Source organism: Mobula hypostoma, chromosome 27 (assembly GCF_963921235.1).
Source record: "Mobula hypostoma chromosome 27, sMobHyp1.1, whole genome shotgun sequence".
NCBI lineage: Eukaryota > Metazoa > Chordata > Chondrichthyes > Myliobatiformes > Myliobatidae > Mobula > Mobula hypostoma.
The window spans coordinates 18,586,618-18,603,652 of record NC_086123.1 but is presented as its reverse complement, the minus strand read 5'-3'; the positions used below and the strand labels follow the sequence as shown (position 1 = coordinate 18,603,652).

General features: G+C 38.3%; 1 protein-coding gene across 2 annotated transcripts in view; it reads left to right on the top strand.

The window, feature by feature from the left end:
* The window catches only part of kntc1 (kinetochore associated 1), a 129,233-nt gene that overhangs the window by 46,274 nt on the left and 65,924 nt on the right, over window positions 1-17,035 (top strand). For both annotated transcript variants that reach the window (XM_063034215.1, XM_063034214.1), the window contains exons 35-40: window positions 166-338; window positions 4,194-4,291; window positions 5,627-5,771; window positions 8,876-8,932; window positions 12,558-12,721; window positions 16,777-16,881. In XM_063034215.1, the coding sequence (XP_062890285.1) occupies window positions 166-338; window positions 4,194-4,291; window positions 5,627-5,771; window positions 8,876-8,932; window positions 12,558-12,721; window positions 16,777-16,881 (742 nt within the window). The remainder of the gene's footprint in view (window positions 1-165; window positions 339-4,193; window positions 4,292-5,626; window positions 5,772-8,875; window positions 8,933-12,557; window positions 12,722-16,776; window positions 16,882-17,035) is intronic.

The window sequence follows — 17,035 nt, the reverse complement described above, 5'->3', positions numbered from 1 at the left end:
TCCAGAATTGAAAAAATAGCTTGCACAATCTGTTGACTTCTGAAAAGTATTAATTTTAGTCAGGCGGATTAGTGAAGAATTGGTAGAAGGTATGATTTTGTTAGAAAAGTGTAATTAACAGTGCAAATATTTTATTTTCTCACTTATTTCCTTTTCTATTTTTAGTGAACTTTATAAAGAGCACAAATCTGTTCAGACTGGCCAAGTATTATTTCATGTGGCACAGAAAATGTGTCACATGTTGGAAGCAAATGTTCCGATGATAGTTCCAACTGGAATGAACTTGCCTGCTGTTATTTATGAATTAGCTTGCCAAGCTGTCACTATCTGCAGCACAGGTAGTTTCTTACTGAAAAGTTGAGCTTCACCTATATTGGGATCTAATTTTAATATCTAAGTTGCATTTGTCTTTTGAATTTCTTCTGCTTTATTTTCTGGGTATATGAGGATTAAATACATTGTTTTTCTTCTGATTTAGTAGAGGAAGTTATGAAACTGATTTTGTCTGAAAATATTTTTAAAAATTTTGTAGCAAATACTGCTATTGTGTAACCTGAGGAATGGAAACTTACAATGTTACTAAAACTGGAGGATTATTAATAGATGTTATGGATATAAAAATCAGTTTATTTCATTTTTTGTAATGTTCAAAGCCACTGCCTCTGTATTTTAATAGGCAAACAAGAGAAATAATTTAATGATTGTGATATAGAGGAGATTTTGTATTTCTTATCATTTCTAAGTGACTATATTTTGCCATTTAGTACAAACAATCCTTAATGTCAATGTATTTTGACATTTTAATCTGGGTAGGACATTTTTCAAAGAATCTGCACCACATCTTAATTTGTATTTTTTTGTATTTAGTTAAATATTTTTAGCATTCCCAGTTGTAAATAAATTAAGAAATTGTGAAGAAGAAACAAAATTCCCTGCCTCTGCTGTTGAAAATAAAAATGAAGTTCAGTGTCTATTTGGCACCAAGGATAATTGTAAAGTGATGTAAAACAAGCAAAGTTCTGTGGTATTTTATCCCAGACATATCAGAAAAATTAATCCTGCCCCTGTTAAGTAGCAATGAATTATTTCATATTGCAGTATTATTTTAGAAAGTGAACCTCAACATAGATTATTTTAAGCATGTGTGGGATTATTTTACCCAAATTGTGGCTGTACTTTGAAAGATACCATTAGCGAAAATGAATTGGTAAATAAAGCTAGTTGAATGAGTCGGTAGCTTTACTGGATGCAGTGGCTGGCTGAAGTTGTTCTCTCTGGAGGGGTGATTAAAGAAGTCATAATTATAAATTAAAAGGAGGGAAAATTAAGTGTGAAATGAAGAATTTTCTTTAAATGTAGTGTGAGATCGGAGTCTCGAATGCCTGCAGACTTCATGGGCACTGTTGTGACCTTCAGGAGGGAATTAGATTTTAAAAAATGGTGGAGGGAAAAAAATGGAAGGCTACACAAATGGACCAGATGGACTGCACCCCAAAGTTCTGAAAAAGAGGGTTGGGGAGATTGTAGTAATGACCTTTCAAGGATCACTAGATTCTGGCATGGACTGGAAAATTACAAATGTCAGTTTCCTCTTCAAAAGGGGGCGGGGAGGCAGAAGAAAGGAAATTCTGTCTGTCTGTCTGTACCTTGTTTTACGGCGGTTGGCATCCAGCTTAGTGGTGCATTACCGCCACCCTCTGCTCCGGAATGTGCACTAGACATATATTCTAAATCCCTTCACCCAATCGTGCGTGCGTACGCACACACACACACACACACACACACACACACACACACACACATTACCCTCCCAACTTTGACCATCCTAGTACCCTATTCCTGTTTATCCGTCATATCCTATAAAAAACCCCTGTACCCCTTAAAAACGCTAAAAATACCCGGACGTGCTCTCTCACCCATGCCCAGCAACCCTTTTAATGTGAATTCCTGCACCCCCAACTCCCTTAGTTTAATTCTCATCATCTCTCTCTGTATCCCATACTTCCTGCAACACAAAACTACATGTTCTACTGACTCCTCTTCCTGACATTCCTCACACAATCCTGTCTGGTGTTTCCCTATCATTTTCAATGTTTTGTTTAATGCACAATGCCCCAGCCTTAACCTAGTCCACACAATTTCCTCTCTTCTGTTTCCATTACCTACCCTAGTACCTGCAACACTCTTTTGTATGGCCTGACATAGACTGGCATTTGTTAGAGGTAAAAAGGAAAGAAAGATATAAAACAGATTTGGTAAATGCATTTAACTGTCATGTGATGGAAAAGTATAGTGATTATACTCACATTTATACGGATGGTGCGAAGGAACCTGAAACAGGAGTGAAAGGAAATTATAGGTCAGTTAGTCTAACCTCATTGGTTGGGAAGATGTTGGAGTCAATTGTTCATGGTGAGGTCTCAGGGTACTTGATGGCACATGATAAGATATGCTGAAGTCAGCATTGTTTCCTTAAGAGGAAATCTTGCCTGACAAATCTATTGGAATTCGTTGAGGAAATAACAAGCAGGATAGACAAAGGAGAATTGGTGGATATTGTGTATTTGGATTTTCAGACGGCCTTTGACAAGGTGCTGCTCATGAGGCTGCTTAACAAGATAGGAGCCCCTGGTATTATAGGAAAGATACTAGCATGCCAGGAATCAAAGAGTGGGAATAAAGGGGGCCTTTCCTTGTTGGCTGCCGGTGACTAGTGGTGTTCTGTGGTAGTCTGTTTCCACTTTACGATGGAATTAATGGCTTTGTGGCCAGGTTTGTGGGCAATACAAAGATAGGTGGAGGGATGGGTAGTGTTGAGGAAGCAGGGAGAATGAGCAAAGAAGTGGCAGAAAGAATACAGTGTAGGGAAGTGTATGGTCAGGCACTTTGATAAAAGGAACAAAAGCGTGGACTTTTGAGGCTTCTTTCTTAAATATATTTAAGAAACAGATTGGTTTTTACATAGTAAGGGAATTAAGGGTTATGGGGAAAAGGCAGGTAAATGGAGCTGAGTTTACGGACAGATCAGCCATGATCTTATTGAGTGGCGGGACAGGCTCACTGGGCCGGATGGCCAACTCCTGCTCCTATTTCTTATGTTCTTCTGTGCTATTTTCTAAGTGGCCAGGAAATTCAAAAATCCAAGCTGCAAAGGGACTTAGGAGTCCTTGTGCAGGATTCCCTAAAGGTTGACTTACAGGTTGAGTTGGTGATGAGGAAGGCAAATGCAATGTTAGCATTCCTTTCAAGAGGACTAGAAAATAAAAGCAAGGATGTAATGCTAAGTCTTTTCAGGCACTAATGAGGCCTCACTTGGAATATTATGAGCTGTTTTGGGCCCCTTATCAATGAAAGGATGTGTTGACATTCAAAAGGGTTCAGAGGAGATTCATGATGATAATTCTGGGAATGAAAGGGTTATCATATGAAGAGCGTTTGTTGGCTCTAGACCTGTCCTCATTGGAATTTAGAAGAATGAGCGAGGGGTATCTCATTGAAATCTGAAACGTTGAATGGCCTAGATAGAGTGGATGCGGAGGATGTTTCCTAGAGTGGGGGAGCCTAGGACTAGAGGACACAACCTCAATAGAGAGACGGCTATTTAGAACAAAGATGAGGAATTTCTCTACCCAGAGCTGGTGAATCTGTGGAATTTGTTGCTACAGGCTACTGTGGAAGCCATGTCTTTGGGTATATAAGGCAGAGTTTGAACGGTTCTTGATTAGTGTGTGAAAGGTTATGGGGAGAAGGCAGGAGAACAGGGTTGAGAGGGTAAATGGATCAGCCATGATGAAAATGGCGGTGCAGACTCCGTGGGCCATATGGCCTAATACTGCTCCTATATAGTCTTATGGTAATAAAGTTTGTGCTGAAGCTAAAGAATTGTAGAAGAGAGCTGGCATGAATGTGATAGGCTGAATAACTACCTCCTGTGTTGTAACTAATATGATTTTAAACAAATGTATGCTATTGTATAGTGGTGTTAGCCCTAATTGTCTTTTTCTTCATGTTTGCTCAAAATTAGGATTTCAAAGCCATCTTAAAATATAATATGCATGAAACTTGATCAAACCCTCTTGTGTTTACTACACAAAAAAAGTTTGCTTTATAAGTCTACCTTCAACTTCTGTAATTTTTTTGATAGAAATGTTATTAAAAATTAAAGTGCAGTGTTTCTATATTTGGTTTTACAGACCTTATACTCGACTGTGAAGAGTTGTGTAAAAACACACGCGCTGCTCTGGACGTGTACAAACAATGCGTAATTGATGATTATGGATTTGAAACAAAAGTAAGGTTTGACCTTTGCTTACATGAAGGGATTATTTACATTTGCAAAAATGTTTTCTGTGCACGTTTCCTATCTTTCTGCTGCAGTGCACATTTACTTATAATTTTACAAAGAAAAACGTGGCAAAACCAAACTCTCACACTCTCAGCTCAGTTAGGGTAATGCTAGAATATTTATAACACTGACCAACATGCATACATTTTAATGAAATAGGTTAACCTGCAATACTGAGAACACTAAACTATGATGTCAACTATTGCTGACTTGTAGCATACTGTGGTCTGGAGGCAATATGGTTTCACCTTGTCAGAGGAAGAATCTTTCATATATCATGATGTAATACTCTTGTCCTAATGTGCTACTTTGGGAGGATTGTGCTGTAAGGATGAGCAATGATTAAAGAACCTTTCAGCTCACCAAACGATGAAAATAATTTGTGTAGATGGGATAAGTGCTGTATAATCTAATGTAAATAGAAGTCTTATCTGGGTATGAAGAAAATGTATTTACTTAGATGCTGTATGATTCTAAAAATATTGTAATTCTTCCGATTGACTCATATGAAAAGTTGTAATGTGCTGGTCAGTGTTACTTATAAGTACAAATACCTGCATGATATCATTTTATTAATGGTTATTTGAAGTCAATTAATTTTAAAACTCTTGGAGAATGAATACCTATATGTAAAACAGCTGCAGAAGGAACTAAATAACTGGTAGGTTACTCTTTCTATTTTGTGATACAGGTATGCCTCTGATAACAACTGTGGTACTTTTCCTAGTAATGTTTTAGAGACTTGCCAGACCTTGGTGTAACTCTTGTCAAGGATACTGTACATCGTTATTTGTTGAGTTTTTTTTTCCAAGTATTTGGTTTAATTTTAGATTTCAAGATTTGATTTTTTTGGGGGGAGGTTTGTTCAATAGTTCCATTTAATAACAGAGAATATTTACAATATACAACCTGATATTCTTGCTCTTTGCAGACATCCACAAAACAGAAGGGTACCCCAAAGAATGTGTGACAGTAAAAACGTTAGAACCCCAAAGCCCCCCCTCCCTCCCACGCACAAGCAGCAGCAAGCATCAACCTTCCCCCACTTACAACAGCAAAAAGCATCACCACCCACCAAGTAAGCAATAGCAAAGACCCCAAAAGAGAGACTGTGATCTGCAGTACAACAAAAAGTAATTGTTCACCATTTCAGCACTTATTGGGGAGCAGAATTATGAAATGTATCTTTATATGTAAGATTTTTAAGTCATTATAAGTAGTTTTTGTTTAAATTGAATGCAAATTGTTAAGTTTATAACCTGAATAATTATAATTTTAAAGGTCTCATCTTTGGAAACTAACAAAGATCCTTATGATGAATGGACTTTTGAAGATTTCTTCAATGAGGACGGCATTGTGCTCGATCGAGCATCAGTAATGCCTGTAATGTATGAACTTGCAACTACCTTGGTACCATTGTCTCCAGGTATATCAATTGTAGCTGGTTACATTTTATGCCTGATTTAGTGTTTTATTTATCTATAGGTCCTGTCCAGAATATGGCAGGGTTCCAATCTTTTGAATTGCTTGTAACTTGAAAAGTTCTCTGGGAACAGTGTTCCTACATGACAGCAGCTGCCTGCAGCCCATCAGCGGCCAGAAAATCCGTACCACCTGTCTCACAAATGCTTGTCCATATGTAGGAATGTACAGTACATAACTTGGGTGATTGTAAGCTTATTTTTTACTGTAATATATTTTGTTGGTTCATTACTTCATTGGAAGTGATATAGCAACTTCTTATGAAGAGCATGAGTACGAAGACCCCATTTGGCTCCATGTGGCCTACTCCACTGTTTTAAAGGATAATTTCGGATCACATCCTGTACTAACTTCACAATCCTTTATTGCCTTAATATCTAAAACTACATTGACCTCAGTCCTAAACAAACTAAGTAACTGATTTTCCACGCCTTCTTAGTGAGAGATCACACTGTTCAATGTCTTCTCCTTCCTGTCTAATTTTGAGACTTTGCTCCCTGCTTCCCAACAAGCTACATTACAGAAACGTCAATCTTGTTTCTACTAGATAGTAGATACATTTCAGTACCCACACCAGGTCTTTGGGTTGTGCCATTCCTCTGTTACATGAAGTTGGCCTTTCATGCTTTGTCTTTACAATTGGAACACACTGAATATCAGGTAGTTGCTATATATGTGAGGTATATGAGGAATAAAGTTGTTAGAAAGTTGAGAGTTGTTTTAAGCACACATTCTCTGCTAGGAAATCATTATTGTGACAATCGACCCTTCTGTCACTGACTCTTTTAAAGGAAAAAAAAAGCCTTTTAAATTACAAATATAATTTTTTTCTAGCTTTTCCCCTTGTCCCAGTCTCTACTTTTGCTATTCTGATATAACTTTCAAATTACCCATCTTAATTTACATCTTAACTTACAATACTTCCTGCAGTTTATCAATGTTTCAATCTGATTCATGAAGAAATTCCACAGTTGATTCCTTGGAATTACAGATGCTAAATGATCTTTTCCATGTCACTATTATCTCTCATGTCCAATGACGGTGAACAAAATTGCTTCGAGCTGAAGTGCTAAGCAACAAGGTTAATTATCGGTGAACTTTGTTATTTGCCATACAAATAACAAATCTGATAAATGTACCTTGTAATTTTTATTATTTTTTCATGCAAAGATAATTTAAGGGACAGGTAAATGTTATACTTCTGATAAGGGATTTATAATCTTTTTTCTTCCCTCTTTTTGAATTGATATTAATTTTTGTCATACTGTACCATGAGAACGAGTCTCTTGTTGTTATCAAATTGCTGTTAATCAAGTTTGAACATAGACATTAAGTGTAGATAGACAACACATAATGCCAGATTTAGGGACTTTGACACCTGGTTGTTGACACCCTATCTTGTGAAAACATCAATTCTATATCTTCCTTGTCAAACCAAAGCAGATTGGATATATCTCAGTATCCAAAAACAAGTGTCCAAGCTAGTTCGCTGTTACGCAAAGGCAGCCTTTCACATTCTGCCTTAACAAACAGCACTCGTTGAATATCAAGTAGTTCATATACCTGTATCTGTGTAGTAAATCAGGAATAAACTTGTCACAAAGTTGATGCTTGTTTGAAACATGCATTCAATGCTAGGAAATAATTGTGAATTAGTGACATTTGACCTTTCTGCCACTGACTCTTTAGATGCAAATTACTTTCAAATGGCAAATATTTTTAAAAATTGTGACATTTTCCCCTTGCTCCAGTCCATTTGTTCTGGTGTGATTTGACTTTCAATCTAAATTGACATCTTGATTTACAGTTCCTTCTGCAATTTATCAATACTTCAGTCTGGTTCGTTAAGAAATTCCACAGTTGATTCCTTGGTGTTATGGATGTTAAATTATCCCCGTAATGTCACTATTATCTTCTCTGTCCTGCAACAATGACCAAAATTATTTTGAGCTGAAGTATTTACTGACAAGGTTAATTATTAGTGTACAGTATTATTTGCTCAGCTGCAGGAAAATCTGATTCATTACATTGCTGTGAGGATTCATTTAGTAAAACAGGGCATAGAATTTGTATAATTTCACTTTCCTTGTATCAGGCACAGATTATGCAAGTGGCTTATTGACAGAATAGGGCTAGTTAACACCAGAATGCTTCCTAATTACCTAATTACTTTGAAGAACTACATTAAGATGTGGTAACGAATCAGATTTTAGGGAAGCAAAGGTGACAAGGCATTAAGGTGTGTGAATCAACTTTGGGATTGCTGTGCATGTATAATACAATGTGATATTCCAAAATTGCTGTCTGTGACAGATGCCTTTCACAGATTATTGTTTGCAAATTTTTCCCCTGGGTTTGAGGGTAATAATTTAAAGTAGCATGAAATTAAGTTATTTACAAAGAAGCTCCATTACAATATAAGCTGAAAAATTTACATATTTCTTAAAAATAAATGATAAGGGTATATGGGAAAGTTTGAAATTACACAAAGTATCCTTTTTTTTTCATGACCAAAACTGCTTGACAGTTTCAGTTTTGTTGGGGTTGGAAAAGTGATGGAGAAAATTCAATTATTAATCTAAGTCTTGGTCAACTTATTAATAATTCTTGCAGTGATCTGAATTAACTACTTTTGATCTTCCATTAAAATTTAGACCAACAAATTAATGATATTTGCATGAAACATTCTGCAAATTTATTCTGTTTTTGCACACAAATTCTTGCTGCTTAGATTTAGATCTTACTCGCTTAAATCTTTCAGATAGATTTGTTTGTGTGTGTTTGGTGCTCATTACTACTTGCAACAATATCTGCATTGTTATCTGATACACATTAAGTGTAATGAAGTACTGTTATGCATCATACATTTGCAAAACTTGCTGACTAGCAACTTTGCGTTTTATAAAAAGACGCTTAAGACTTGGTCAAAATGAAATAATACATGATTGCCTTTCGTAGTCAAGAAAATGAAGTGAAGGAAATTTAATTTACAGTCCAGCTAATTAATTTGTTTGCACTTTCTGAAACTTTTTTTCAAATTTTATGTAGATGTAAAACTGCATCCGTTGGATTGTGTATGCTTGCCGATGAGCCCAGATGTGGAAGGTATTTGTGTACTTAAGGTCAATGTACATATATCAGATGTTCAATGCCATTATTGTGTAAACTTCAACAAAAAGAATAGAGTGGGTGGTTTCAGCTTGAGTTCAGATCCATTGCAGATTAAGGTGAAACTTCCTCTGTTTGCAGTAAATAAATTAGTCTGGTAAATGTACCTTGTAAATTTTATTAATTTGTCATGCAAAAGTAATTCATGGAACAAGTAAATATTCTTCTGATAAGTGATTTTAAATTTATTTTTCTTCCTTCATCTGAATTGTTATTAACTATTGATATACTGTTTTATTAGAGCGTGGCACTTGTCAAATTGCTGTCAGTCACGTTTGATCATAGTCACTGAGTGTGTAGGTGGTCCTCCATACTACTTTTGAGATTTTGTCTTAATCAGTCCCTTATGTGAGAGTTGTAAGCTCTTCCATAGGTGGGCAGGAAATAACTCACTGATGGGTAGGTGGGTACCCTTCTATCATTTTTGCTGGACAATCAGTGGCTCAACATTTAACACCATCATTCCCACAATCCTGATTGAGAAGTTACAGAACCTGGGCCTCTGTACCTCCCTCTGCAATTGGATCCTCGGCTTCCTAACTGGAATACTACAATCTGTGACGATCAACACTGGTGCACCTCAAGGGTGTGTGCTTAGCCCAGTCCTCTACTCTCTCGATACCCATGACTGTGTGGCTAGACATAGCTCAAATACCATCTATAAATTTGCTGATGATACAACCATTGTTGGTAGAATCTCAGGTGGTGACGAGAGGGCATACAGGAGAGAGATATGCCAACTAGTGGAGTGGTGTTGCAGCAGCAATCTTGCACTCAATGTCAGTAAGATGAAAGAGATGATTGTGACTTCAGGAAGGATAAGATGAAGGAGCACATACCAATCCTCATAGAAGGATCATAAGTGGAGAGAATGAGCAGTTTCAAGATCTCTGAGGACCTAACCTGGTCCCAACATATCGATGCAGTTGTAAAGAAGGCAAGACAGCGTCAATACTTTATTAGGACTTTGAAGAGATTTGGTATGTCAACAAATACACACAAAATCTTCTATAGTTGTACCGTGGAGAACATTCTGACAGACTGCATCACTGTCTGGTATGGGAGGACTACTGCACAGGACCAAAAGAAGCTTTAAATTTAGTCGGCTCTATCTTGGGTACTAGCCTACAAAGTACCCAGGACATCTTTAAGGGGTGGTGTCTAAGAAAGGCAGCGTCTGTCATTAAGGACCTCCAGCACCCAGGGCATGCCCCTTTCTCACTGTTACCATCAGGTAGGAGGTACAGATGTCTGAAGGCACACACTCAGTGATTCAGGAACAGCTTCTTCCCCTCTGTCATCCGATTCCTAAATGGCCATTGAAACTGTGAACACTATCTCACTTTTTTAATGTATTATTTCTGCTTTATGCACAGTTTTAAATCTATTCAATGTATGTATACTATAATTTTTTAAAAATTTTTTTCTTCTATATTATTTATTGCACTGAACTGCTGCTGCTAAGTTAACAAATTTCTCATCACATGCCAGTGATAATAAACCTGATTCTGAGTCTCAAAGGGCCAAACATCATCCTAAACATTTTCCAATTTGAGCAGATGTGGGCCAGGTATTCCTAAAATGGAGGTAAAGATGCTTCATCCCAAGTGGACAAGTTGCATTTTTTTAACTTGTGCTCTTAGTATATTGCTGCCCATCAATAATCTGTCTTTGTTCACTTGGGAATTTTTTACTGTGACAGAGCTTGGCAAAGCATGTCTGTTTTGGAAGCTTGGTGTCAGGCCTTTGAATGTTGCGGCTTGTCTAATCCCATCACCTGACTATAATTAGGGCTTCAAAGTTGGGATGATGCACTGGAGGAAGACACTGGTCTCAGTTTGCAGAGACACTGTTTTCATGGTATCTTACCAGTGGCTTGAGTTCGTCGTTCAGGTCTGAGAAACATATACAGTAGACAGGCAGAGATCATTGCTACCATGGTTGTTTTGCTAAGTATTAGTTCTTGATCTTCAAACTTTTTAATCCTCAAATGCAAGTTGTTTCCACCCAGAAAATAAAGTCAGTGGTGTATTGGAATTGATGTCCACCTTCACTGAAAAATGGCACTCTAATACGAGAAGGGTTCCATGTCTTCTGTTTTGGAGGGCAGTGTTTGTTTACAGGTGTTGGTGATGGTCCTTTGTAATGCAGATTTAGAGGGCAAGGTCCCACCTCTTACATACTTCAATGAATGCATCGCTGATGGCTAAGACCTTATACTCCAGGTGCGTGTAAATGCAAGCATCATGTGCAGCTTGATTATTGATGTGTAGTTACCATTGGCTGAACAGTTTTAAATTACTTCTGAAAGTAAGTGCACCCATCAGAAGCTTGTTGGAAGTGAGGTGCTGAATAGTGGCAGTAACGATTGGGGAAAGTGTTAAGACAAGTGACAATTTAGTTAACACCAGACTTCATTGAGATAAATTCTATTATGAACTTGGGGTCATGGCTTGTTTGCTTCATGACAGCAGTGACAAATTTGTGGCAGTTGTATTTGATGATGGCATTCCACTGACCCTGTCTGTCGATTGGGAAAAAAAGCCTATGTGCAATGGTTGTTGCTCCTTGTGTTGTCATGTGAGAAAGATCATATTCACAGTACCTTTCATAATTCTGTCATAATTCATGGAGCAATTTGGCAACTGGAATGATCAGGAGATTGAGGACCCTAATGATTTTCATATGGCATACATCACAATGAACCTGCCCCCCACCCCCCCAAAGTAATCACTGCCTAATTTGTTTCCTCTTGTAGAACTAGTTATTATTATTGCATAACAGCCAAGTCTAAACCTGGAGCAACAAACAATATGCAGGAAGAACTCAGAGGGACGAGGGATGAGCGACTTCTGTGGGAGGAAAAGATTCAGGCATCTGTAGTCTCTATTGGTCTAAACCTGATTCTGTAATAATTTATCAGTTCTGGGGATCCCAGAATATGATTTAACATTTGGCCAAAATTACCGATGTTTAGTGATTATTTATACTTAATGTTTGAGTTAAAATAAATTAAATTTGATGCAGCTATTTTTAAGTTGGCTTTCCCATGTTAAAAAAACTTGCAATGATAGAGAAAGCAACAGACTTATCAGCAGTACAGTATTTTACTTCTGTATTGAAAACGTGGAATCCACTGCAAAGCATAGGACAATATTATGTTTTTCTAAACCATTTACTGATTTTTTTCTCGTCAATTATCAGTGACAAAAATAACTACTTTTTGAACACAAGCACACAAGCTGACCCTATTTTAAAAACTGTTCGCTCAAAGCACAGTGTAGTGTCTAATGGCCGCACAAATACATGCGACTGACTCTAGTTAGAAACTGTTCAGCAATCATCCCCTGTCCCAATTAAGCAAGGTAATGTCCCTAATTAACTAAGGGAATCCTGGCTATTTTCCCGATTTGTTTTTGCTCTTTCAGAGTTGTCCTTAATAAGCAGTTACCCTGATTAACTGATAGCCGAATTAACTGGAATCCCCTGTACATGCATTTAAAAAAAAAATAAAAAGATTCTTTAAAAAAAAAATTTAATTGATTTTTGTTTTTAAATACAGGCCAGAACCCTTTGAAGCGGATTCATACACCCATGACCAACCTACTACCAAATTTGCTGGAGTATAGCCAGTTACAACTAGCTCTGCAGTTGATCATCAACTCTTTTGGAAGCTGCCATCAACATTTTGTTTCAAACAATATGAATTCAGAGCTGAGTAAAAAGGTAGGTGTAGGGCGTTGACAGTTTATTTTATCAAATGTGTATAATTATTTCAATTAAATCTTATTTTTTCAATAAAATGTGAACATTGCTAGCAAGGCAGACGTTTGTTATCCTAATAATAACATTAGAGAAGTTGTTCCCTGAACAATATTCCAGTCTTCAGGGCCAGTGATGATGAAAGAGTAATAATAAGCAGAATGCAGTGGACTTGGATGTAGATGGTGGTGACATTTTAATGATCTTATTATCTTTTGTTTGAATTATAGACTTCACTGGTTTAGAAGATAAAATAATTACATTGTAATAGGCACTTTTGCCATGACATTTGGGTTATAGAAGGAGTGAAAGATTAGGGTACGGTCAAATAGTCTGTTTTGTTTTGGGTGTGGATGAGCATCTTGAGTTTTGCTGGAATGGTACTCATCCAGGCAAGAGGCAAACATTCTGTTACACTCCTGACATTACCTTGTGAATGCTGGAACGTCTGAAAGAATTCAGGAAGGTGATTTTGCTGTCTCCTCTTCGAGTCACAGAACTTGCTTGTAATTGTGTCAACTCAGATTATATTTTCTCACAGACAATTGGCTGGAGGGGCTCAGCTGGTTGAATAGCATCTATGGGGAGGGGGAAGGAATTGTCAATGTTTTGAGTTGGTTCAAGACTAAGGGTGGAGAGGGAAGACAGTCAGTACAAAGAGGAGTGGGAGTTGGTGAGAAGGAATTAGTGATGCAGGAGGAGTGAAGGATGACAGGCAGATTGAGCCTGCTTGGGAAGGGATAGAGTAAGAGCTTGGAGACAGGCAGCTGGATGGAAACTGATGGCAAACTAAAAAAAAACGGGTGGAGCCTGGAAAGGAGAGGATGATGAGCGGGAACACAACTACTACCAGTGGCTGAGTCTGATAAGTAAGGAAAGTGATAATGGAGCTATCGGGGAGAGGTAATTGGTAGATGAAAGAGAATCAGGTGGGGGGAATGGGTGTGTGATAGTAGGTGGAAGCAGGAGGAGAAAGAGGGCTTTGGGACAGGTTTATGGAAAATGGGACAAAAATGACAGGACCTGAGGATCTAAAAGAGAAGGATGGCGTAAGAGTCATCTGTGTTCATACCTTTGGAATGCAAACTATCTAGGCAGAATATGAGGTGCTGTTCCTCTAGTGTGCATTAAGCCTCACCCTAGCATTGGAAAAGGTTGAGATTGGTAGGTTGGTATGGGAAGGGGAAGTGGAATTGAAATGACACGCAACTGGGAATCTGGAATAGCCATTGCAGATGGAGTGCAGGTGCTTTGCAAATCAGTTGCCTAGTCTGAGCTTGGCCTCACTAATGTGGTGGGTCTACGTCAGAACTATTGAATGCAGGAGACAGTCTGAGTCTCAGCCCAAATCATGAACCTACTTCCTTCCATAGATGCTGAGTTCCTCCAGCATTTTCTGTATGTTGCTCAAGTTTATGGTCAAACTGGTTGACAGAAAGTGACTGGTTATACATGATAACCATGTATAACAGCTAACTTCACAATTGTAGTATCTAGTCTGGAAATCTATTATTACTGGCAAGAGCTTGCTGTTATCATTATTACTCACAGGGAATTGTTACCAGGGGAAACTACCGAACAGTTTTCTGAGAATCATATGCTAGTTTTCGAAAGTCAGATTTTTTTAAAAACCCAGTTGAACACCACACTCTGGAATTATGGAACAAAAATAGTTGGTACTCTTTATAACCGGGTGGGTAGCTCAGTCATGCAGCTATTATCATTACTGCCTTAAAGATCCAGAAGCAAATTTCAGTCATGACCCTGGATACAATGTGTTCAGAGTTTGCATGTTTGCAGACACTGAGGTTAGGATTTCAGGAATGAGTGAATCCGTTGATAACTATCAAAAGATTAAGAATACTTTCAAAAGGGAAATTGAGGGCAAAATGGGGGTATGAGATGGATCTGGCAGGTAAGGTTAAGGGAATTCCCAAGAGACTCTATAGTTATATTAAGAGTAAAAAGGTGGCTACGGAGAGAGTAGGCTAACCTATGTCTTGAGCTACAGGAGATGAATAGAATTTTTAACAAATATAAACCGAAGAGAATTCACCTTTGCTCAAGAGCTAAGGGAAAGAGAACTCAAACACTATGCCCAGTGGCACTGACACCAATCATCATGAAGTGCTTTGAATTGCTAAAAATGGCACATATCAAAAACTCCATTCCTGCCGCATTAGACACTCACCAACATGCTAACTAACAGAACAGCTCTATGACAAATGCCATAGCATCTGTCGTGCACCTGACCCTGACACACCTAGAAAATGACACTGATGTCAGAATCCTGTTTCTAGATTTCAGTTTGGCATTCAACACTACTGTCCCACAAGTACAGAAATTCCTACTCTGGTGAAGAAATTCCTACTCTGGTCTAAATACACCACTGTGAAATTGGGTGTTGGATTTCCTAATGAACATACCCTGGAGCAATTACATTGTCAAGTTCACTGATGACAGGACAGTGGTGGGACTCATCACCAACAACGATAAGGCAGTCTACTGAGAGGCGGTGGAAGAGCTCAAGGCCTGATGTCAGGCAAATAACCTCTTTAATGTCAACAAGACAAAAGAGATGGCTATCAATTTCAGGAAAACTCGCACCATTCACACCCCACTTTACATTGGCAGTACCGCAAGTAACTTAAAACTACTGGGAGTGTACATCACGCACATCCTCTCAATGTCTTGGAGCACATCCTACACAGTCGAAAAGTTTCATTATCACCTCTACTTTATGAGGAGGCGGAAGAGAGTTGGACTTTACTCGTGTCTCTCTACAGGCGTGTAGTGGAGAGCATCCTGACAAGCTCCATCACTACATGGTGTGGAAACTGCCCTGCAGCTGACAGGTAGGCTCTGCAGTGGGTAGTCAAAACTGCCCAAAGCATCACTGGTAACAGCCTACCCACCATCAAGGACAATGTGTATATACAGAGAAGGGTCAGTAACATCATGAAGAATCCCACCCACCTTGCTTGTGGACTGCTTGTCTTACTCTCATCAGGAAGGAGGCTGCATAGCATCCACACCAGGACCACCAGACTCAAAAACAGTTATTTTCCTCAAGAAGGAAGGCTGATCAACTCCTCCACCACTGCTTTATTATTTCTTTTCAGTCATCTTAAGTACGGCCTAACATCACTTAGGGAACATACAAACAACTAATGCGTAGAAGCTATCTTATGTATTTATTGTGCTTTTTATTATTGTGTTCTTTATCTTATGTTTTTTTTGAACTGTTTCAGATCCAGAGAAACAATTACTTTTTCTCCTTTACAGTTGTGTACAGGAAATTACATTAAACAATTTTGAAGTGGCGATGTCTTGGAGGACATTAATATTACTAGGGAAAAGATATTTGCAGCCCGACAGCACACTAAGATGGATAAATCCCCAGGGCCTGACAGAGTGCATCCTCAGTTGTTCCGTGTTTAAAAAGGGTAGAAAGGACAAACCAGGAAAGTACAGCTCGGTCTACTTGATATCGGGAGTGCAGAAGTTAGGAAGGGAATTCAGAGGAACAGGATCTACCAGCATTTGGCAGGACAGAGTCTGATTAGGAGGACTCAGCAGGGTTTTGTACATGGGAAGCCTTGCTTGATGAACCTTTTAGAACCTTTGGGATTAGCTGGGTTATCACTGTGGTGAGCATGGACCTGGGCTGCAGGACTTGCATTCATGCTATATTTCTCTAAGACTTAATATTCTCTGTAACCATCTGGGTTTTCTCACACATCCCAATGACATGCTGTAGGTAAATTGGATGCTGTAGATTACCCTTTACTGTAGGTTAAGAACAAAAAAAAATCAAAGGAAATTTGATTAGAATGTACAAGAAGCGAGGAAGCTGCAAAGAAAGGCTGAAAGAAGGATTTGAACTAAAGGGATTGCTCCCCTGGAAGCAGTCAAAGATCCGTTGGGCAGAACAGTTGCCTCCTTCATAAGAATCTAAAGGCTAGTAACTGATAGATGAGATTATTAATGTATTTTCACCCTTCTTTGTTATCATGCAGCTTCATGAGGACCAATGCTCAAAAGAAGTAAAAGATTTTGTTGTTGATATTGGAAATGCCGCTTTTTCGATTGTCATGAAGAATTCTCAAGCTTTGCTGCACAAGGTAAAGTTGCACCAGATATTCTACAATAACTTGTCAAAATGGACTGTAAATGCTGACAGCAATTTAACTTGCTCCTGGCCCTTGCATTTCCAGCACATTAATTGGATGACAATTTAAAACAAAGTTTGTCCTTTCATTTTCATACTCAACTTTT